The sequence below is a fragment of the Eriocheir sinensis genome, chromosome 38 (genome assembly GCF_024679095.1).
Source record: "Eriocheir sinensis breed Jianghai 21 chromosome 38, ASM2467909v1, whole genome shotgun sequence".
Classification (NCBI taxonomy): domain Eukaryota; kingdom Metazoa; phylum Arthropoda; class Malacostraca; order Decapoda; family Varunidae; genus Eriocheir; species Eriocheir sinensis.
The window spans coordinates 4635074-4658309 of NC_066546.1; the positions used below are offsets into that span (position 1 = coordinate 4635074).

Consider the following 23236-nt stretch of genomic DNA (forward strand, 5'->3'; position numbering starts at 1 on the left):
AAGAGAAAGAAGTTGGTGAAGAGAGAGCAACAGGTGAGAGAAGGAAAAGGAGGTAGAAAAATTTGAGAAGATAAGGTTAGAAAGGGAGAGACGAAAAGAAAGGGAAAAGGAGAGGTGGGTTAGGAAAGGAGGGAAAGAATGAATGGATGGCGTAATCAGTTGAAAAAGAGAAAGAAGTTGATGAAGAGAGAGCAACAGGTGAGAGAAGGAAAAGGAGGTAGAAAAATTTGAGAAGATAAGGTTAGAAAGGGAGAGACGAAAAGAAAGGGAAAAGGAGAGGTGGGTTAGGAAAGGAGGGAAAGAATGAATGGATGGCGTAATCAGTTGAAAAAGAGAAAGAAGTTGATGAAGAGAGAGCAACAGGTGAGAGAAGGAAAAGGAGGTAGAAAAATTTGAGAAGATAAGGTTAGAAAGGGAGAGACGAAAAGAAAGGGAAAAGGAGAGGTGGGTTAGGAAAGGAGGGAAAGAATGAATGAATAGAAAATGGCGTAATCAGTTGAAAAAGAGAAAGAAGTTGATGAAGAGAGAGCAACAGGTGGGAGAAGGAAAAGGAGGTAGAAAAAAAGTGAGAGGATGAGGTTAGAAAGGGAGAGACGAAAAGAAAGGGAAGAGGAGAGGAGGGTTAGGAAAGGAGGGAAAGAATGAATGAATAGAAAATGGCGTAATCAGTTGAATAAGAGCAAGAAGTTGGTGAGAAGGAAGCAACAGGTGGGAGAAGGAAAAGGAGGTAGAAAAATTTGAGAAGATAAGGTTAGAGAGGGAGAGACGAAAAGAAAGGGAAAAGGAGAGGTGGGTTAGGAAAGGAGAGAAAGAAAGGAAAGAAAAAGAAAGGTGAGTTAGGGAGGAAAAGAAACATGAGTCAAGCAGAAGTTGGGAGTGAAAGAAGGAAAGAAAGAGGTAAGGGAAAATGAGTTAAGGAAAGGAAGAAAGACAGCGTGAGGAAAAGTGAATTGGGGATGCTAAAAGGAAAATAAAACGTTAAGGAAAGATAAGCTATGGAAGGGAAAGAAGAAAAGATAGATGAGGAAAAAAAGTTAAGGAGGAAAAGAAGAAAAGAAAGAGGGGGAAGAAAATGAAAGGGGCGAGAAGAGATGAGTTAATGAAAGGAAAGGGGTGTGATAAAATGCAAATGGAGGGGGAAAGAAAAAGGGAAGGGGTGAAGGAAGGTGGTATAGGAAGACACAGAGAGGGGTGAGGAGTGACGGCTGTGAGTGGGAAGGATAGTAATGGGTGAGTAGAAGTTAGCTAGAAAGGGTAAAAGTTAACAATAGAAAAGGAGATGAAAAGATGAGGAAACGTTTCTATATTAAAATGAAAAAAAAAATTGGACAGAAAAAATAAAGTACTCCCAAGAGATTTACGTTACATTCCTGAAGAGGTAGTAAAAATATCTGAATTAAAAAGGATTAAGTAAGGGTGAAGGTAAGAAAAAACAGTGAACGATAGGAAGAATAAAAAAAACATTTGGAGAATTGGAAGATTGAAAGATAAATTTGTACAACCGTAGGAATATAGACAGTAAAAAAAGGATAAAAGAAAATTGCAAATCGTAGAAATCGAAACAAGAAGAAAGCATGACAAGACCGGCAAGTAGATGTTAACCTAAGTGAAAAAGAATCAATTTAATACACTGTTTCTATCACGACCACCATCGATACAACCACTACAACCGCCACTGCCACACTCGGTCATAACCACCACTACAAACACTACCAATACTCCCACACTAACTAATTACAACCACTACTACCACCACTACAACCACCTCAACTACGACCTCTGACATTTCTAGAACCACTACTTCCCACTACCACAACCTCCACCACCACAACTACCGCTACCAAACAATGCCATCATCATCACCACTTTCAGTCATACTTACCAATACTATCATCACCATTCATAAACCCAACCACCAGTATCATCACCCTCACCCCTACCATTGCTAACCATACTGAACATTACTAACTATACGAACATAAATCACCACTACTACCATCACCACCCCACCCTTAATATTCCTACCCATACCTACACATACCAACAATACCAGCATTAACCACCACCACCACCACCACCACCACGATCAATCAGGGACAACGGTTTCTGGCTCGCCTGGAGACTGAGACATGAGAAGCTGAGACTCACGATGTTGGTACAGAGCCGCAGGGCATACTGAGAGAGAGAGAGAGAGAGAGAGAATGGTTTAAACATGAAAGATGGTGACAAATAGAGATAAATGAACAACCATTGACTGAAATATAGACTAAGATGATTAAACATACAGACAAACAGACACTGAGGCAGAGAAACCGACACAGACACAAATAGAGAAAAACAGACAAAGAGAGGCAAACAAACGGGCAGACAGGCAGACACAGTTGAGATAATAGATTAGACAAAGAAAAAAATTAAATAACTCCACATAGTATTAAAGAAAAAAGACTTGCATAGAAAAAAATCATATACGGAGCGACAAACGGATAGACAAACAGACATAATAGCCTGTAGCGACTCCTCCTCCTCCTTCTCTTCCTCCTCGTCCTCCTTTTCCCCTCCTCTTCCTCCTCCTACGGCAAGCATAAACACAATAATATGAGATTCACGACCTTTTGCGAAGTCGCCCGTAAAATGACACACTATTGGAACATGACGAAGAAAACGAGGCTGAGGCAGTCTTACATAAGGAAAACGGGAAAGCGATATAAAAGAAAACTATAAAAGCGTACATTACAACCTGAGAGAGAGAGAGAGAGAGAGAGAGAGAGATTTATATTCCTCTCGCTCCCCACTCCTTACTATTCCCATTCCAATATTCTCGGTTGCCAAACGGGAATATTCGTGTCTTCGGAATATCAGACGCGTTTCAGCTCTCCTCGCCTAACACCAGCTGGAATTTCATATCTCACAGGACTCAGCCTCCTCCTCTTCCTTCTTTTCCTCCTTCGCTTTCCTTCTCTTCCTCTCTTACAAGCCTCCTCCTTCTCCTCCTCCTCCTTCTCTTCCATAATTTTCCTCCCTTTCAATCCTCTTTCGATTTATCTTCCTTTTTAGAACATCTTTTTTTTTTCTTTTTTCCTCTTGTTATTTTCCTTTTTATCCATTTTTTGTTCGTTTTTAATACTTTTTTCACTTCCATCCTTCTTCTCCTTTTCTTCATTCGAACTCCTTTTTACGTCTTTTTCCTCCTGTTTTGCTTTGTTTTCCTCTTTCTCCATCTTTGGTTTTGCTTCTTCCCTCTCTTCCGACGCTCTATCCTTCCACTTTCCTCTTTTTCTCTTCCCTCCTGTTATCTTTCTTTGTCTCCATCTCTTGTTCCTCCTTCTTTTACACCTCTTATATCGTTTTACTTATTTTCCTCTCCTTATCCACTTTTTTTTCTTTTTTCTCCTATTCTTTTCCTTCTCTTCCTCCTCCTCCTCCTTCGAACCTCTTTTTTTCATTTCTTTTCCCGCCTGTTTTCCTCATTTTTCTCCATCTTTTGTTTCTTTTCCCTCTTTTCCGACTCTTCATTCCTTTGACTCATCACCTTTGTCTTTTTCCTCTTGTTTTCTTCCTTCCTCGCTCTCATCTCTTCCTCTTTTATTAATCTTCTATTCTCGTTTTCATCATAATCCTTTGTTTCGATTTTTCCTCTTCCATCTCATAAGTCATATTATATTCTGTTCTCTTTTTCTTTTATTTTATTTTATCTGTTTTCAGTTATATTCCTTTTTCCTACTTCTTCGTCTTCCAGTTTTCTCCTTTGTCCTGTCCTTCATCCTCTTTCTCTTTTTCTCAATCCCACTCTTGTATTTTCCCCTTCCATTTTTTTTGCCTACCTTTACTTATAATCTCCATTTTTTTCACTTTTAATTATTTTGTGCTACTCCCCTTGCTTTCCTCCTTCTACTAGTTGCCATCCCTTCTCTTTTTCTTTTATTCCAGCTATTTTGTTTTATTCATTTTTCTTTCTTCTTTCTTTTCCAGTTTTCTCCTTTTCTTCCCCTTCATCTTCCTTTCTATCTTCTCTTCCTTCACCTTCACCTTTCCTCCTTTACTTCCTTTTCTCATTCCCTTCTCATTTTTTTTATTCCAGTTATTTTGTTTTATTCGTTTTTCTTTCTTCTTTGTTTTCCAGTTTTCTCCTTTTCCTCCCCTTCATCTTCCCTTCTATCTTCTTCACTTCCTTCACCTTTCCTCCTTTACTTCCTTTTCTTCCCTGTCCTTCCTCGTGTTCTCATTTTCATTGATTCTACATTCTTTTCCTGGTGTATTCTTCTCTCCTTCCTTCTTTTCTTCTTTTCCTTTATTCTTTCTCCTTCTTTCGATTCTATTTTTCCCTTCTTTCCCTCAGTATGCCTCCGTTCTTTTCTTTCTTCCTCCTGCTTTCTCTTCCCATTTGCCTTCTACTTCCTCCTCCTATGCTTTCTTCTTTCTCTCCTTTTTTTCCAAATCTATACTATTCTTTCCCCTAATTTTCTTTACTCTTTTCTCCCTTCCACTCGTGTTCGTTTCCTCTTCCATTTTATTTTTTTTGCCTATCTTTACTCATAATCTCCATTTTTTTTACTTTTTTACTTTTGCCTTATTCCACTTTCTCTCCTCCTCCTCCTTGTTTCCATGTTCATTCTTCCTCCTCTCCCTCCTTCACAAACTCTATTTTTACCCTTCCCTCTACCTCTCCCGCTTTTCCTTTCTTCCAGGTTTCCTCTATAACATACATATCAATAACATTCATTTACAATATCCACACACTTTCATTTGTCAGTTGTCTTTATTTCTGTTTTATTTTCAATAGATACACAATTTGACTATTTATGCCAACTTCTCGCCCCCCCCCCCCCTTCTCTCTCTTTATCTATCTATCTATCATCTATTACTCTCCATACCGTCTCTCACTTCCCCTTTTTTTCACTTCCCTATCTTAATCTCCCTTCATTTGCTCTCTTTCACACTCCACCTTCTCCCCTCATCTTCCCCTCCTTCCCTTGTAACCTGAGGCCCTGGAGGAGGAGGGAGACAGAGGGGAGACAGAGGAGAGACAGAGGAGAGACCAGAGACCGAGAGGGGAGAAGGGGGGGATTAGATAAGAGGAATAGGGAACGTGAGGGAAGGAGATATGACTGGGGAAGACAAAGAGGGGGACAAAAGGAGATTAGGAGAGAGAGAGAGAGAGAGAGAGAGAGAGAGAGAGAGAGAGAGAGAGAGAGAGAGAGAGAGAGAGATGGGGGGGGGGGTAAGTACGGACAGAGAAATGGAGTGAATAGAGAAAACATGAAAGGAGACACTGACAGAGGGAGAGGAGAGAGAAAATGGAGAATATAAAAAAAAAGTGAAGAGAAAGGGAGAGAAGACAAGGGGGAGACTGGACATGGAGAGGGAAAATAGGAAGACTGGGGAGAGATAACGAGGAAGAAAGAAGGAAAGAGGAAGAGACAGAACAGAGGAGAACAAAAAGAAAGAAGAATAAGAAGAGAAAAAGAGCAGAGGATAGGAAGGAAAAAAAGAAGAATGAACACAAAATAGATAAATATGAGAGAGAGAGAGAGAGAGAGAGAGAGACGTAGGATATCCTTAGCACATTCTCACGCTTCATCTAACATTCATTAAGGATCCCCCCGGCTAATGTATCCTTTGGAGTCCTACAACCCCTTTGCCTCGTGTAGGATGTCTTAATGCCGTGTTGAACTAAGATATTGCCTGTTTACCTGTCCGTCTACCTGTTTGAATGTTTGTTGATGTCTGTTTATCTATCTTTATCTTTCTGTGTCTGTCTTTGTGTCTGTCTGTCTGTCTGTCTGTTTGTGCGTCTGTCTGTCTGTGTGTCTGTGTGTCTGTCTGTCTGTCTGTGTCTGCATACCCGTTTTATCCTTTTCTCTTCCTTCTTTGTTTTCCAGTTTTCTCTTTTTTCTTCTATTCTTCCTCCCTTCTATTCTTCTCATGTCCATCTTTCCTCCATTATCGCCTTTTCTTCTCTGTCCTTCCTCCTATTCTCATTCACCTCTTCCTGCTCCTACACCTGTTCTCTTGTTTTCTCCTCGCCATCCCTCTCTTCCTCTTTTCCTTTATTTTTTTTCCTCCTTCACCTTTCCATTTTATTCTTCATTTTATCTCGCTCCGTCTTTCTCCGTTCTTTTGTTTCTTTCTCTTCCTTTCTGTCCCTCTTGCCTCCTGCTTTCTCTTCTTTAGTTACTCGTATAGCAAAACAGACCATAGGAAAGTAAGTGAAGAGGAGAATGGTGACCGTTCTGCCTCCACTGCATTCCGAAATTGACTGACCGTTTCTTCTGGATACTCTGTTTTATTATCTGTTTTAAAGGAGTAGTACTTAGCGAACTTGTTTGTTTTTCGCTTTGTTTTTTGTTTCGTTTCTCCCTTCAGCTCTTTCTACAAAAAAAAATGACGGCGATGTCAATTTATATAGTGGCATGTTGCTTTTATATATGTGAAGTTTGATAGCACAAAAAACAACACACACACACACACACACACACACACACACACACACACACACACACACACACACACACACACACACCTGTCGTGGTAAGTTATTGATGAATTTAGTACACGTGCAAACACCACATCCGGGACTCTCTCTCTCTCTCTCTCTCTCTCTCTCTCTCTCTCTCTCTCTCTCTCTCTCTCTCTCTCTCTCTCTCTCTCTCTCGTTAGTCGTTGTCGTTGCTGCGAATGTGACACAAATAAATAACCGTGGGAGGGAAAGAGAAACGAGAAGAGAGGGAAATATGAGAGGAGGAGGAGGAGGAGGAGGAGGATAAAAATGTGGGTGTGAGGATTGAGAAAAGAAGAATGATGTCCAATATTCAGAGCAATGCGGACGAATAGGAGGAGGAGGAGGAGGAGGAGGAGGAAAAGGAGGAGGACGAGGAGAAGGACGAGAAGGACACGGAGGAGGAGGAGGGGAGGAGGAAAAAGAGGAAGAGGAGGAGGAGAAGGAGGAGGAGGAAAAGAGAAGAAGAAGAAGAAGAAGAAGAAGAGAACAAATAAAAAAGAGAAGAAAAGACGAGAATGATGATAAAGAGGAGGGTAGTGATGGAAATGAAACCCCGTAGAAAAGGGAGGTGAAAGAATAATATTATGAAGGCACAGGCCATACACACACCCACATACGCACTAACACTGATCACGATAAAGCTGCACATTTCCTGACTGAGAGATAATTAAAGGCAAAGTTCACTACCATCATCACCCGGCTCATCATCATCATCATCATCATCACAAGGAAATCATCAAAGTTAGCAGTATACCCCAGTCATTAACGTGTAAATAAAATCGATATAATTAATAGAAAACTACAATAATCAGATAACAATATAATAATAATAACAATAATAATAATAATAATAATAGTAATAATTTCACAACACACGTATCGAGTATTCCTGTAGTAAGAAAGTTTTTCGTTATACATCTTTCTGAACTTAATTAAATGAGAGAGAGAGAGAGAGAGAGAGAGAGAGAGAGAGAGTGTGTGTGTGTGTGTGTGTGTGTGTGAAGGGGGAAAAATAGATGGACGTACAGACATCAAAGACAGACGAACCTTTTCAGACAAAAAAAAAATGGAATCTGACAGACATACACACATAAAATGTAACTATGGAATCAAGAAGAGGGTACAGAAAAACAGGAAAGAGAAGGAAACGGGAAGGCTGTTCGGCTAAATAGTGGCTGAATCTTTTAGTAATTTGATCTATTGGCCAAGCAGCTCAGCAACTTGGAAGCAGGGTAAAGCACTTGTGCATACGTGAGAGACCGTTCAGTTCACTCTTGACGCAACAAAGTAATGGTCAATGCGAATGTTGATGGGATTCATCGTTTACGTATTAACTTCTTCTATACGAGGGTTGATCCTACCGAGGTCTATGCTGCATAGCCTCACTTAAGGAAGAGGATTGCTTAGGATGGAAGGAAGGAAGGAAGGAAGGAAGGAAAGAAGGAGGAGGAGAAGGAGGAGGAGGAGGAGGAGGGAAGAGCGCAGGATGAGGGGGACACCCTTTGTTACATTACATAACTTCCCTTGAATATAACATTCCCTCCTCCTTCTTCTCCACTTTCTCCTCCTCCTCCTCCTCCGCCTCCTCCTTGGCTCAGGTATACAAGGAGACATCTGACGCCTGCTCATAGTATAGACACTTGACTCCTTCACAAAGTATAGACACGTGACTATTTTACCAAGTTCCTCTTTGAAATATAAACACGCCAACCCTGACAAAGTACAAACATAATACCTTCACCGGAGAACAGGGGTAAATGAAAGTAGTAGTAGTAGTAGTAGTAGTAGTAGTAGTAGTAGTAGTAGTAGTAGTAGTAGTAGTAGTAGTAGTAGTAGTAACAGTAGTAGTAGTAACAGTAGTAGTAGTAGTGGAGAGGCGGTGACCGAGTTATCAGCGCGTGGAAGTGGTAATATTGATGACCCTGGTTCAAGTCCCACCGCAAGACGCTGATAATTTTCAAGCATCTTCGTGTGGCAGAACATTACCCACATGCTGCCCAGCTTTTCAATCAACCTTAACTTCGGCGACTTTGGTCAGGAGGAGTAGCACGAGGCAGCATGTGCCGCCGAGCAAGCATGCATCACGGTAGCCACTTAAAAAAATTAAAAAATCACCTGCGAAACTGACGGACTGGGGCAATCTACTAGGCCTCTAAAGAGAACCTACCGGCGATATAGGCAGCAAATAATAGTAGTAGTAGTAATAGTGAATTTTCCTACTTCAGAAACCGTAGATTTACGATTCCTTTGACGAACAGCACATTCAAAAAGTTATAGGCTAATTATAGATATTTGAGCCTCTTAGAAAATAATACTATCAACTAGATTGGGAGCACCAGTGACCCTAGACTATATTACTATACCTAAACAGCCATTAAAGTCTTTCAACTATGTAAACAAATCATACCGGAGCCGTCTATTCAAAAAAGAGGGAAGGCTTCAACAACACCATAATCTAAAAGAAAAAAATGTAAGAAGTGCATAAACTACAGCCTCAATAAATAAACTCTGAAGTAATTACTAAAAGTGACTACTTTACCATAAAGTGGGTAAACACCTCCTCCTCCCCCTCCCCTTCTTCCCCTCCTCCTCCTCCCTCTCTCTTCTTAATTTCCTGATGGTTTTCTTATTTCTTCTGTTCCTCCTCCTTCTTTTTCTTATCCTCTTCTTCTTACTTCTCCGTGTCTCCTCTAACCTATTCTCCCTCCCGCCTGTTAATTACGAGGGGCTTAGAAGACTCCTTGAGGAAGTTAATTGGGGAGACCTTAGGGTTAAATTAGGGTCAGAACCTAGGGCTGGAATCCGATGTCCAGGGGAACCATGTAGTAACGAGTTTCAGAGATTAGCTAGAGTAATAGTAGAAGGGCAGAAGCAGCATATTCATCATCGCATACTTGGAAAGGAAAACAACGGTCCTCAGTGAATGATGTAGGCTTATACACAAGATGAGCTTAAAGAGGGGAACGCAAGAAAAAAAAATTTGAGAAACCCACTCAGAGATAGGTACGTATGTTGGATTGGCCAGATTAGTAACGAATACCCGAGAACCAAAACAGATCTATGAGAATAGGGTTCAACTTTGAGATTACAATTCAACTAAAACATAGGGAAGGACTTTGTTACCAATACAGGGGTCGATGAGTGGAGCAGGCATGACAGTCAATTCGGAGTACCACAACGATAAATATATTCAAGAAAAGGTTAGATCAGTTTATGGATAGAGGCTAGGCAGGATTGGCATTAAAAAAAAAACACTAAAAAAAACAACCAGTTTTTTTAGTTTTTTTAGTTTTTGGTTTTGGTTTTGGTTTTTTTTAAATGTTTTACATAAAATTTTGTTTTATATCCTATTGATAAATAAGGTCCATATATGTACATGAAATAAAAAAAAGTAAAATCCATAAAGATCTTCCAAAAAAATATAAATAACAGCAAAGTTTTTTTTTCATCTTTTTTGCTTGTGTTCTAGTTTTTGCTTTGACACCCCTGACACATCGTCACACCACCACCACGCTACAACACGGTTTCACCAAGCCAAACCATACTCGGATACTCCACATTACACCCAGCCATATCACACAGTCACTCCACAAATCGCACTTAAATTAAGGCCATCTTACATCGTGACTATACATCGCCGCTATAGCAAATCGTTTCGCACAACACCACTTCGCACACACACACACACACACACACACACACACACACACACACACACACACATGAAACAACAATACTTTTCTTCTTTCTGACTCTTAACTATAATTTATACTAAATATATATTAGGGTAATTAGTAACCGCACCAGGGTGCCCCGCTAAGCACAACAATTAAACAGTGTGATCCTCTCACTCACGACAAGGAGAGACTGAGGAACTGAAGAGTGCTGAGTGACCGGTAGTCAAGCTTCACCCGTTTATTTCCTGTACAGTACAAGTTAATAACCTGTATCAACAGGACCTAAACAAGTGTCTGTCCTTCAAATAACACTTCACATCTTTTGTTTTACTCTTGACTACTTTTTAATTACTCATTTAAATTGACGTAACATATAAATACGAGGAATAAGCAAAAAAATAAAAAACCCAAAAAAAAGTTTTTTTTTTTAAACGGGTTTTTTCTAACCCTGAGGATAGGTGATAAGGTTTACAGGAGATGTCTGGTATTTCTCATGTTCTTTCATCCTCCCCCTTCTCCCAACAGGTGGCACTGGTGTTTGACAGGTTTCTGCTCGCCTGCTTCCTGCTCTCCACAGTTATAGCCACCACCACCATCCTCTTTTCCTCCCCCCACGGCCCCTGACGCCCCCCCGCCGCAGCGTCCGCGCCCCTTCGTCAGTAGCATCGCCACCCTCCCCGCGTCAGCCAGTCTCCCAAGGTAAGCAGGAATGTATTGAGGGGGTTCACGTTATCTTGTCGAATATGCTACTCCACTTTTCCCATTTTATGTTGCACGTCACTGGTTGGTATACAGTTTCTGAGATCCTTCTTTTCTTCCTCTTCTTTCTCTATCTTCTCCTCCTTATCCTTCTCATTACTTTGATTTTCCTCATCCTCCTCCTCCTCTTCCTCTTCCTCCTCCTCCTCCTCTTCCTCCTTCTGCTTCTCACCTACTCTAAGACCTTTAAATATCTTGACTTACTCTACCTCGAATGCCTGACAAGGCTTAAGGTTAGAGAATCACTCCACTGAACCTTATAATAACGTGTATATTATAAGCTATCTACTTCTCAGTATGGAACAAAAGGCAGTTCCACTTTACTTTGCTTCAAAATTCAACCTATTTTTAATAATCTTCTCACAACAAAATTAGATTTTTTTTCTCCTATATATTACATATTTATGAAAAAACGAAGGTCATATTTTTTTGTAAATTTAAAATAAAATACTTGAAATTTAACAAGGAACATAACCTTCCTCTTCCCCCAACCTGATGCATCTGATTGGAGAATGTTTCAATGAATTATTCAGCATTGGCTGCGTGAGAGTGAGTGGGCGGGGCTTACTCGCCAAATTAATACCAAGAGTCTATAATAGGTGTTGCTAACCTACTTCAATAGAGAGAGAGAGAGGATTCTGTTGCCATGAGAGCTTCGATAAGTGAGAGGGGGTGATACTGTGTGTGTGTGTGTGTGTGTGTGTGTGTGTGTGTGTGTGTGTGTGTAATTCACCTCTTGGTCTGCTGCGGGTCTCTCTCGAGACAGCCAGCCGTTCCCCTCATTCACTGCTAGGTGAACAGGGAAAGAAGATGAACCCAACTTATCTTCAACCGGTCGGGGATTCGAACCCCGGTCCTTCTGGTTGAGGCAGACGCTCTAACCACTGAGCAACCGGGCCGTGTGTGTGTGTGTGTGTGTGTGTGTGTGTGTGTGTGTGTGTGTGTGTGTCACCGTTGCCAGATTATCGTACTCAGAGTCTCGTATTTACCGGTTTCTGAGCCATAGCTATATCTAAAAACACCAATAATTAGCCATTTTAACGATAAGTATATATGAAGGCAGTTATTGGGGTTGAGGAGGCAGTTTTGGGGTCGGAAATCGGCAAACATAGGAGGCTGAGTACGACAATCTGGCAACGTTGGTGTGTGTGTGTGTGTACTCATTTTTATTGTAGGAAGGAAAATGGGAAATAAAATTTTAAAATATTTTCATGACACGCTGGCAATTTTTATAACAGAAAACATTTATGTAGAATATTTTTTAAAAATAAAAATTAATTTACGATAACAATTAATATTCATTTGCAATAATCTTTGCCTATCAAGTCTCTCTCTCTCTCTCTCTCTCTCTCTCTCTCTCTCTCTCTCTCTCTCTCTCTCTCTCTCATTGCCTCTCTTATTCTTTCCCTTTTCTTCTACACTTTCTTATTTCCTTCCACACCTTTAGTTTCTTGAGGCTGAGGTTTTCTTTTTATTCACTGATGTCTTCGTTTGTTTTCGCTCTTCCATTCTTCAGCATCTTTTTTTCTTTTTCATCACCATCTCCTTCCTTACTCTGCGTCTCTTCTTCTCCACATTTCTTGCTCTCTTTCCCTTCCTCTAGGTTCTATTTTTCTAACAATCTTCCATCCTCCTTTTGTATCCTCTCCTCCTTTTTCTACATCTACATTTCCGTCATGTTCTCTTCCTTTCATCACTTCCATCTCCCTCTTCCTCCACCCTCCCCTTCATCTCTCTCTCTCCATCTCTCTTTCTATCTTTCCTTTTCCGTCATTCTCTCCTTCCCTTTCATCACTTCAGTCTCTCTCTTCATCCATCCCCACCTCCCCCTTCTTCCTATCTCTCCTTCCACTTTCATCTTCCTCCCTCCTTCCCTTTTATCTTCCTTTCTCTCTTTCCTTTTCCGTCACTCTCTCCTTCCCTTTCATTACTTCAGTCTCTCTCTTCATCCATCCCCACCTCCCCCTTCTTCCTATCTCTCCTTCCACTTTCATCTTCCTCCCTCCTTCCCTTCTATCTTCCTTTCTCTCTTTCCTTTTCCGTCACTCTCTCCTTCCCTTTCATTACTTCCGTCTCTCTTTTCTTCCACCCCTTTCCCCCCTTCTTCTCATCCCTCCTTCCACTTTCATCTTCTTCCCTCCCTCCCTCCCTCTCTCCATCTCTCTTTCTCTCCTTCCATCACTTTCTCTCTCGCTGGCAGGCAATGATTTTCCAGCGTCCTCACTCCTCATTCCTCATAACGATCCCAGGCACATAAAGGCTTCCTCAGATCCTCTTCCTCCTCCTCCTCCTCCTCTATTTTCCTTCCACTTCACATCTCTCTTTCCTAACATTCCTCTTTCTATCTTGATATTTTTTTCCTTCATTCTATTCCTTAATTAACTCATTTTTGCCTCCTTTTCATGCTTTACTTCCCTTTGCTTTCCTTCCTTCTTTTCGTATATCTTCCTTCTTTTATTCAATGATTTCAATACTTTCTTTAACACCTTTTATTTTTTGTTTATTCGATGTGCTTTTTTTCTATCTTCTCATTGTTCTCCCTTCTCCCATTTTCCCTTTTTTACTTCCTCTCTGTTTTACGCGATTATTCCCATTTATCTAATTTTATATCGTTCCTTTTATTTGTCTCCTTGTTCATTTTCTCCTCTTCCCCCTCTTAACTCTCTCTCTCTCTCTCTTACCATACTAACACCATTTCTTCATCTTTCCCCATTGCATTTTCTTCTCTCTTTTCTCCACTTCTTTTTACCTTTCATTCATGTTCCTCTGCTTCCCTCCCTCTTCTCCCTTTCCCTCCTTTCTTCATCTCTCCCTCCCTTCCTCCTTCCATCCTTAAATATAATTCTCACAGTTTCTTAAGTTCTCTCTTTGCATTAATACTTCACATACCGCTCTAATATTCCCTCTTCCTCCTCCTCCTCCTCCTCCTTCTTCTCCTAATCCTCACTCTCCTCTCCTCTTCCTCGTTATTAGCCTTCCAAAATATCCTCCTCTCTTTTTATTGCAGAAGCCTTTGACACCATACCGCTTTTTCCTCCTCCTTCTCCTCCTCCTCCTTCTCCGCCTCATCCACTTAATCCTCACTTTCCATATCCTCCTTCTTATAATAATCTCCCCTATATTTCTCCTACCCCCTTAACCACACAATTCTTCCTCCTTCTCCAATTTCATCCTTTTCAAACGCATATTCTTCACATTCTAACACCTTTAACCACAAACTTCTCCTCCTCCTCCTCCTCCTCTATGCCAGCCGTGCCCCACTTCCTCTCCATCAGGAAGAAAACAGGAATCTTTCGGGAATTTCCAAAGGTCATACGCGTTGAGGATTGGTTGGGAAGGTCATGGGGAGGAGGGGGGAAGAGGGGAAGAGTAGAGGCTGGAGGACAGGTCAGGGAAGAGGGAAAGGGAATTGAGAAAAGAGAAGAAGAGAGGAAGGGAAAGGGAGAGATAGATGGACGGATAGATGGTGTGTGTGTGTGTGTGTGTGTGTGTGCAAGGTATCATTATTCTCTGCTCTTCCCGATATTAATTTGTTTATGGTTCCAGTTGTTGTTATTGTTTTGAGTTTGTTGTTGTTATTGTTGCTGCTGTTGGTGATTATTGTTGATGTGTTGTTCTTGTTGTCGCTGTTGGTGTTTTTCTTGTTGTCCCTTTCTTGTGCACCGGAGCAAGAATAACAGGGAGGGATATTCATTATAAACAGCGAGCGGCTCACTTTTGTTGTTTCTCTCTCTCATATTAACTTTTCCACATGACACGAAATTAATGCGATGCAGCAACGCACTAAAACATTTTCTCTCTCTCTCTCTCTCTCTCTCTCTCTCTCTCTCTCTCTCTCTCTCTCTCTCTCTCTCTCTCTCTCTCTCTCTCTCTCTCTCTCTCTCTCTCTCTCTCCCCTTGGGCACAGTTTAAGAATAGCAGACACACGGTATTACTCGGCTTAAAATGTTCAATCTTTTACATTTTTTTTTCTCGTTCTCTTTATCTTTGTTCCTGGTGTTATATTATTCAGAAGAGAGAGAGAGAGAGAACGGAAACAAAGACAGAGATAGAGACAGACAGAAGAGACAGAAAACAGACAGACAGACAACCACAAATGATAAGAGGGATAATAAGTAACTTCATTTAACTTCTACTTTACTCATTCATTCGTATATTCTGCTTTGCTTATTTAACCTGACTTATTCGGCTTTTTCTCGTTAATCTTATTTTTTTTCCTTTGGTTAGTTACAGAGACCACGAGAGACAGTACGTTGACTTCAGCATATTTACTATTTAATGTCGCTTATTTTCCATCTCTACTTCGGCGTATAAATAGAAGTAGATACTTTAGTATCATCATTATTAGCAGTTGCCTGTGCCATTCTGCTGCAAGACTTATGCCCCCCCACCTCTCTCTCTCTCTCTCTCTCTCTCTCTCTCTCTCTCTCTCTCTCTCTCTCTCTCTCTCTCTCACACACACACGTTTCCACTCATGTATATCTTATGCCTCTAAGTTTCTAGTCTCGACGTGAACGTTCCACATAGCTTGACTTCACACCATCTGGTCCGCGGCCTTCCCTTGGGTCTTTATATAACAGAGCAGCTGTCGCACTTTTTATCCAAAGGTTGTTTTCTCCTTTCTGTGCAGTGAACGAAATATAAGAAAGCCTAAAGGAATATCGGGAGGAAATTGATAATCTTCGGACTTCATTTATAAAATATGAAATGATACCTTAATTAATTCCTCCTATAAAACAATATGGATGATGAAAAGAAAAAGAAAAATAAGAAAATAAGAAAAGGAAGAAGAATAATGGAAGAAATAGAGCACCAACAGCGATAATAATAATAATAATAATAATAATAATAATAATAATAATAATAATAATAATAATAATAATAATAATAATTGTTATTATTATAACACCCCACTACCAACAAGAACAACGGAACTGTTACTCTATAAAGCACAACAAAATATGCCGCGCTAGACTTAAATCAGAGAGAAACGGGATTTTTTATTTATTTATTCATCTATTTATTTATTTATTTGATTAATTATTTATTTATTCATTTTTTCCACGTTCTGGCTATGGCGCCGGTACGCTCTTTTGGTAGGGCCTGATGGTCGGCCCCAACCGGTTATGGTGCAGGCAAGTGTTTATATTAGCACCAACTTGTTTGGCTCAGGCTGCCCCCGGAGCTCATCTTTGGTCCTCCCTTTTACATATTATATAGATAGATAGAGACAGGCATACAGAGACATACCGACAGATAGACAGGCAAACAGACTGGCAAACAGACAGACAGACAGACAGACACAGACAGACAAAAACAGACAGATAAACAGACAGACATATAAACAGACAGAAACACAGACAAAGAATAATGAAGGTATATACACTTAAAACTGTTGAAAAACTTTAACTGCAAATATCATTCAAGAGGGAAGGAGGAGGGAAAAAAAGATAAAATTTGAGAAAAAGGACATAAAGAATAAATAGAAGAAAAGATAATGATGATGATTATGATAATGATGATAATGATGATGATAAAAAAGAAAAAACGGTGAAGACAAGGAAAAAGAAGTAGAAGACTAAAAATAAGAATAATGAAAAAATATAATAGACGAAAAATAGGAGGAAAAAATAGGAGTGAGTAGGAGGAAAGGAGGAGGTAACCGTATAGTGATGAAGGAGAAGATGAAGAGGAGAGAGTAGACGGAAACAAGGAAACAAGGAGGAGGAGAACGTTGGGATGAAAAATATTCGCAGCATCAACTCGTTCGTCGTAAATATTTCCCTCAAACGAATATCCGAATAACAATATGGATCATCAGCAAAGTATTTTATTCACATTGCTCTTCCTCCTCCTCCTTCTCCTCCTCCTATTCTTCTTCCTCCTCCTCCTCCTCCTCCTCCTCCTCCTCCTCCTCCTCCTCCTCAAGGACTGGGCCAGTAATTCAGGTTAAATATTCGCCCCGAAGGTAAATATTTCCTGCAGGTATTTACAACACCTGGACTCAATATGCATCACTTTATGTACCCCTGGGACACTCAGGAGGAGAAGGAGGAGGAGTGAATTTTTCACGATCCCTCACCATCCTTACTTTCGTGTGTGTGTGTGTGTGTAAGAGCATACGGAGACTGCATAAGGCGGATAGGCTTCTACAGGGCAGCTTCTGTAACTAGATGTCGAATTTTTGCAGATGGGGATGCTCAACTATTTTGATGAAATATCTCATGTTACCTTCTGCCGTTCACAGTCCCGCTCGTACTCGCTACTCAGTGGTCGTATTTACCATAAATTGACGCTAACCTTAAAACCTACAAGCTAGTGGTATTATGTATTTTTTCCCTACCACCAGGAACCATTTGGGGCATTTGACGCCACATAATAACTTGTATTTCCGAGACAAGAATCTGCCGAGTTAATTGTTTTCGTTAGTTCATTCAAGGGCTGAAGCCAAGCAATAAAATTATTCAAAATAACATCACCATCATCAGCAGTGAGCGCTTTAACCTTTGTGTTAGTTGAAGCGTAGAGGCAGATGGCTCCATTAATTTCATTCATTCTTTCAAGCATATAAAGACTCCTCCTCCTCCTCCTCCTCCTACAACTACTGCTACTACTACGGCTACCTTTACTACTACTCGTATAATTACCACTACTATTGCTGATGCTACTATTACGACTAGGGTTGCACCGATAAGCAATTTGGCCGATTACCGATTACCGATTAATCGGTAACCAATAATCGGCCGATACCGATTAATCGGCCGATTATTTATAAATTGTTAATGTGATTAATCTTCACTAATTACTGGACACTGATACCACAAAGTTAAAGACATACCGTAACCCTCATGTTTACAACTTTGTTTACTGCCCAACTGTCATCTCCTGTATGGAGAACAAATACGTCTAGTAATTTGTTACTTATAATTTAGCCTTGCTCTGTGGAAACATCCTGATTTTAATATGTTAGAATTTGCCAGTTTTCTCGTTCTTGTGGTGATCCTAGATGCTACTAGAAATGGTAGTGTACAGAAAGTTTATCAATCTCTTAAGTCTTCTACTAATTTACTGTCTTATGCACGGCAGGCATGGTGAAGGATGTTACCCAATTAATGTTTTTACATTACAATTTAAGAGTGTTTAACTTCAAGTGCTGAGTAAAATCACTTGTCTAGTTCCATACTTTTCATGATATATTACAATAACTTATTTCCATATGCACGGCAGGCTTGGTGAAGGACATTACTCAGTTACTGTACTAAGCAAGTTGAAATAGGCATATAATTTTTCTTGGTTGTAATATAAAGTAATATGTTGATTTTTTTTTCTAGTTTCAAAGTTGAAGCAAATACCAGTGCTTCAGTTCATATCATAATTTTATATATCAATTTGAATTACATAATATACATTTGCATAGGGATTTGTTGGAAATAAATGCTGTGGAAAGGTATCAGGGTTTTGGTAACATCACCATCCTTACATTAACATTATTAATATTGTGTTATGTACAATGTATTATAAAAGAGAGAAAAAATAATAATCGGCCCCGATTAATCGGTCAAAAGACCGATTACCGATTAATCGGCAAAGTGGCCGATTAGGCCGATTACCGATTACTTACCGATTAATCGGTGCAACCCTAATTACGACTGCTACTATTAGTTATTACTACTAATACTACTGCTACGACCTCTACTACAGCTACTACTACAACTACTACTACTACCACTACTACTACTACTGTTTTTTTTCTTTTGTTACGTTTCGCCCATGACGCCGGTAGGTTTTCTTGGTGGGGCCTGATAGACGGTCCCAGCCCATTATGGCACAGGCAAATGCTTATAGTGGCGCCATCTTGCTTGGCTCACGCTGCACCCCCCCACACACACACACAAAAAAAAAAAAAACATCTTTGATCCTCTCTTTAGAGAGAGAATCTAGATTCGGGGATAATAGATGATCTTCAGGACAGCACGAAGGTAGCCTTAGGGCCACTTAGCGGTGACTGAAAAATCCAAGCTTGTGCCGGCGGGCGCGACGCGAACCCCCGTCCTCCAGAGCCCGACGCCGGCACGCTAACCACCCACCCACCACCAGCCACTACTTCTACTTTTACAATAACTAAAAGTACTAGTGCTACTAGTACTACTACTGCTGCCATTACTTCTACTACTACAGCAACAAATAATAATAATAATAATAATAATAATAATAATAATAATAATAATAATAATAATAATAATAATAATAATAATAATAATAATAATAATAATAATAATAATAATAATAATAATAATAATAATAATAATAATAATAATAATAATAATAATAATAATAATAATAATAATAATAATAATACGGCGGCGGCGACGACGACACCGACCACAGTAACAACTATCCCCACATCTTTCTCCCGCACTGCAAGATCAACCACTCAAAAACAACAAGAAAAAGAGCACCTCTTAATAACTAAATTTAACCAATGCTCTTCCCCAAGCCTAGAGACACCAAGCCTTCGGGGAGAGCCGCCCAGACACCCAGACTTGCATACGAATCGCCGCCATTACCAGAGGCTGAAATATTTATCCCGTTCCGAAATAGACAAATGCAAAATATTCCGATGCTTTAAATATCCAGCCGCTGTTCAGGAGACGATAATTTGGGCGTATTGGGGGAATATCTTCCTGGTGTGTGTGTGTGTGTGTGTGTGTGTGTGAGTGTGTGTGTGTGTGTGTGTGTGTGTGTGTAGATAAGAAGTGTAGTGAAATATAACTTAGTTTTACTGTGTGTGTGTGTGTGTGTGTGTGTGTGTGTGTGTGTGTGTGTGTGTGTGTGTGTGTGTGTGTGTGTGTGTGTGTGTGTGTAGATAAGATGAATAGATAGATAGAAAGATAGATAGATAGGTAGATAGATAGATAAAGAGATAAACATAGATAGATATACAGTGATTCTTCTGAGTGTGTGTGTGTGTGTGTGTGTGTGTGTGTGTGATTCACAACATGATCACGAGTTGGATTCGCTTTCGCCACCATGTACGGTACCCTCACGACGTGAGCAAGTGCTCATTATTGTCGATCTCTGGGTACTGCCAGGATCTCACACGCCCTATCCCCCTTGTTGGAGGGGGGGACAGTAACCACTCCTAGTCAACGGAAAGAATCCGGCCTGAGCGGGGCTCCAATCGCCGCCCGTTTGGCCGTGAAGCCTTCCAGCGCGGCGCTCTAACCGATTGAGCCACCATAGCGGTGTAGCTACCAGAGCGGTGTGTGTGTGTGTGTGTGTGTGTGTGTTGCGTTGCGTCTCGCTTTTTGACGGGAGTCAAATGTACAGCAGGACATGAAGCATCTTTTCTATTAATGTGGAACTGACAATATATACAAGATGCAGACGACAAATATGTCGTAATATGAAGTGTAGTGTTTTACTTGTATATTTATGAAAACTCTCTCTCTCTCTCTCTCTCTCTCTCTCTCTCTCTCTCTCTCTCTCTCTCTCTCTCTCTCTCTCTCTCTCTCTCTCTCTCTCTCTCTCTCTCTTTTCAGTTTGTGTGAGGGCGACATGAGAGTGAGAAGACAGAGTAAGAGGCAATACCACCACCACCACCACTCCACCACCACCCTGAGGACATTGAAATCGAAGACAAAGCCACAGCAGGCAGGGACTTCCGGACACAGCCAACGTGTTCGTTCTGATTAACTATTTAGGGTCAGAAAAGTGTATTTTCGTTGGATCTGGAGGAAAAAATATGTATGTAAGAGTGTGTGTGTGTGTGTCTGTGTCTGTGTGTGTGTGTGTGTGTGTGTGTGTGTGTGTGTGTGTAGTGGCAGAAACATTGGTTATTTAATTTGGTGTAATGGAAAAAGAATGTATTTTTCATTATTATTATTAATGCTTTTCATGACACCCATATCATGTATTATTATTATTATTATTATTATTATTATTATTATTATTATTATTATTATTATTATCATTATTATTACGACCACTAATATCATTACGAGTATTGTTAATATTACCGTCATTTTAACAACGGAATTCTCTCTCTCTCTCTCTCTCTCTCTCTCTCTCTCTCTCTCTCTCACACTCTCTCTCTCTCTCTCTCTCTCACACACACACACACACACACACACACATACACATACACACACACTTTATACCAGACAACATAATAACAATAATAATGGTATTAGAGACAAGTAATAATAATGATAATGAAAATAATTACCATAATAATAATAATAATAATAATAATAATAATAATAATAATAATAATAATAAAAGAAACAGTACCTAAAAGAAGAAGAAGAAGAAGAAGAAGAAGAATATCAGAGAAGAGGAATGGCAAAAACACAATAAGTGAAGGCGTACGGTACTTATTAGCAAAATAACAATAAGTAAAACTTATTACAGCAAATATTCTCTCTCTCTCTCTCTCTCTCTCTCTCTCTCTCTCTCTCTCTCTCTCTCTCTCTCTCTCAAAGGTTTAGAAGCAGAGCAAGAAAGCACAATATATTTTCTTTGCATGACACAAGTGAGATCGATAACGAAAAAAAAAAAGGACTGGGCTGGCGAGTCTGTCTGTACGTCTGTCTGTTCGTCTGTCTGTGTCTGTGTTCTCATCGTAAAGTGTTGAACTATGGTATATATTTTTACAATAAATTATCAATCGTACATCATTTGTATTGGTGTTCCCTATGCAATAATCATTAATCTTCAACTGTTTTATGGAGAGGATAATAACAGTAAGGTTAATCATCTGCCTGTCCCAAAATACATGCCAAAAAGGTAGGTTACAGAGCGTTATCATGTGTATTGGTCTCCTGTGCATTAATCATTAAGCTTGTGCTCTTTTCATGGAGAGAGTAATCACACTAAATTTAATCATCTCCCTGTTCTGGATAAATAGTGAAAAGCTGTGTTATAACTTAGAAAGCGTTATCATATGTTTGCTCCCTTGTAAAGTTAGACAGGTAAAAATATTTGTGTATGTTTGTGTGTATGTGTGTGTGTGTCCGCGCACCTGTTGTCTGTCTGTTACTGTGCCAGTCAAAAAAATGTAGATGAATGTTTTGTCAGCAGAATATGCTAAAAACAAACAAATATACAAAAAGAGTGTACTACTCCGTTCACACACACAAACACAATACTAATTCATCAAAGTTGCCACGCTAAACATTACAATGAAAACCAAACACACACACACACACACACACACACACACAGTACAAATACATAGCTATGTATTTTCTTTTACGTAATACAAATAATTCATTTTTCAAGGAGAGAGAGAGAGAGAGAGAGAGAGAGAGAGAGAGAGAGAGAGAGAGAGAGAGAGAGAGAGAGAGAGAGAGACTGCTCACACTCTGGTTCATGTTTGCATTTCCTAACACTGCAAACACTCGCGCGAAATATCTGAAAACAAGACGAGATGTTAAAATGTTGGGGACTAGACTTTGGCATGACTAGGCGGACGAGGACGAGGAGGAGGAGGAGGAGGAGAAGGAGGAGAGGATGGAAGGATGGGTTGGAGGATACTAAAAAGAAGAAAAGAAAGGGAAATACTTGGGGAGGAGAAGAGGATCTGGGCTTTTTTTTTTTTCTTTTTTTTTTTTACGTTGATTGCCTATTGCGCCGGTAGGCATCTTCCCGGTGGGGCCTGATGGTCGGCCCAAGGCTTCTTCCAGGTGGGGCCTGATGGTCGGCCCAGCCCGTTCTGGCACAGGCGAGTGTTTATAGTGGCGCCATCTTGCATTGGCTCATGCTGCCCCCCCGGAACTCGTTCTTGATTCGCTTGGACGGCTTCCTCTAGAGTCCGGGTCGATGGGTGGTCTTCAGGACAGCATGTGGGTAGTTTTAAGGCACTCGGCGGTGACTGAAAAATCCGAGTGGTAGCGTGGGGATTCGAACCCGCGTCGTCCATCACGCGGTGAATGTGGGCCCAGTACGCTACCACCTACGCCACCGCCTACCCAACTTAAGCCTACTTGTACTGGTAGTAGTAGTAGTTGTAGTAGTAGTAGTAGCAGTAGCAGTAGTAGTAGTAGTAGTACTAGTAGTAGTAGTACCGTGGTGGTAGTAGTAGTAGTAGTAGTAGTACTAATGTCGATAGCGGTGGTGGTGGTGGTATTATTATTACCTATTATTATTATTATTATTATTATTATTATTATTATTATTATTATTATTATTATTATCATTATCATTGCTAATATTATCATTAGTAAAGCGCAAGTGAAATCAAGAATGAGCTCTGGGGGGTAGCATGAGCCAATGATAATGGCGCCACTATAAACAATTG

At 40.2% G+C, this 23236-nt stretch overlaps 1 protein-coding gene across 1 annotated transcript in view; it reads left to right on the top strand.

The window, feature by feature from the left end:
* The window catches only part of LOC127008554 (neuronal acetylcholine receptor subunit alpha-10-like), a 104161-nt gene extending 82568 nt beyond the window's left edge, over nt 1-21593 (top strand). Inside the window, exons 9-10 of the mRNA XM_050880728.1 lie at nt 10702-10875; nt 20478-21593. Of these exons, the coding sequence (XP_050736685.1) occupies nt 10702-10800 (99 nt within the window). The 3' untranslated portion in view covers nt 10801-10875; nt 20478-21593. The remainder of the gene's footprint in view (nt 1-10701; nt 10876-20477) is intronic.
* The last annotated feature ends 1643 nt before the right edge of the window (nt 21594-23236 follow it).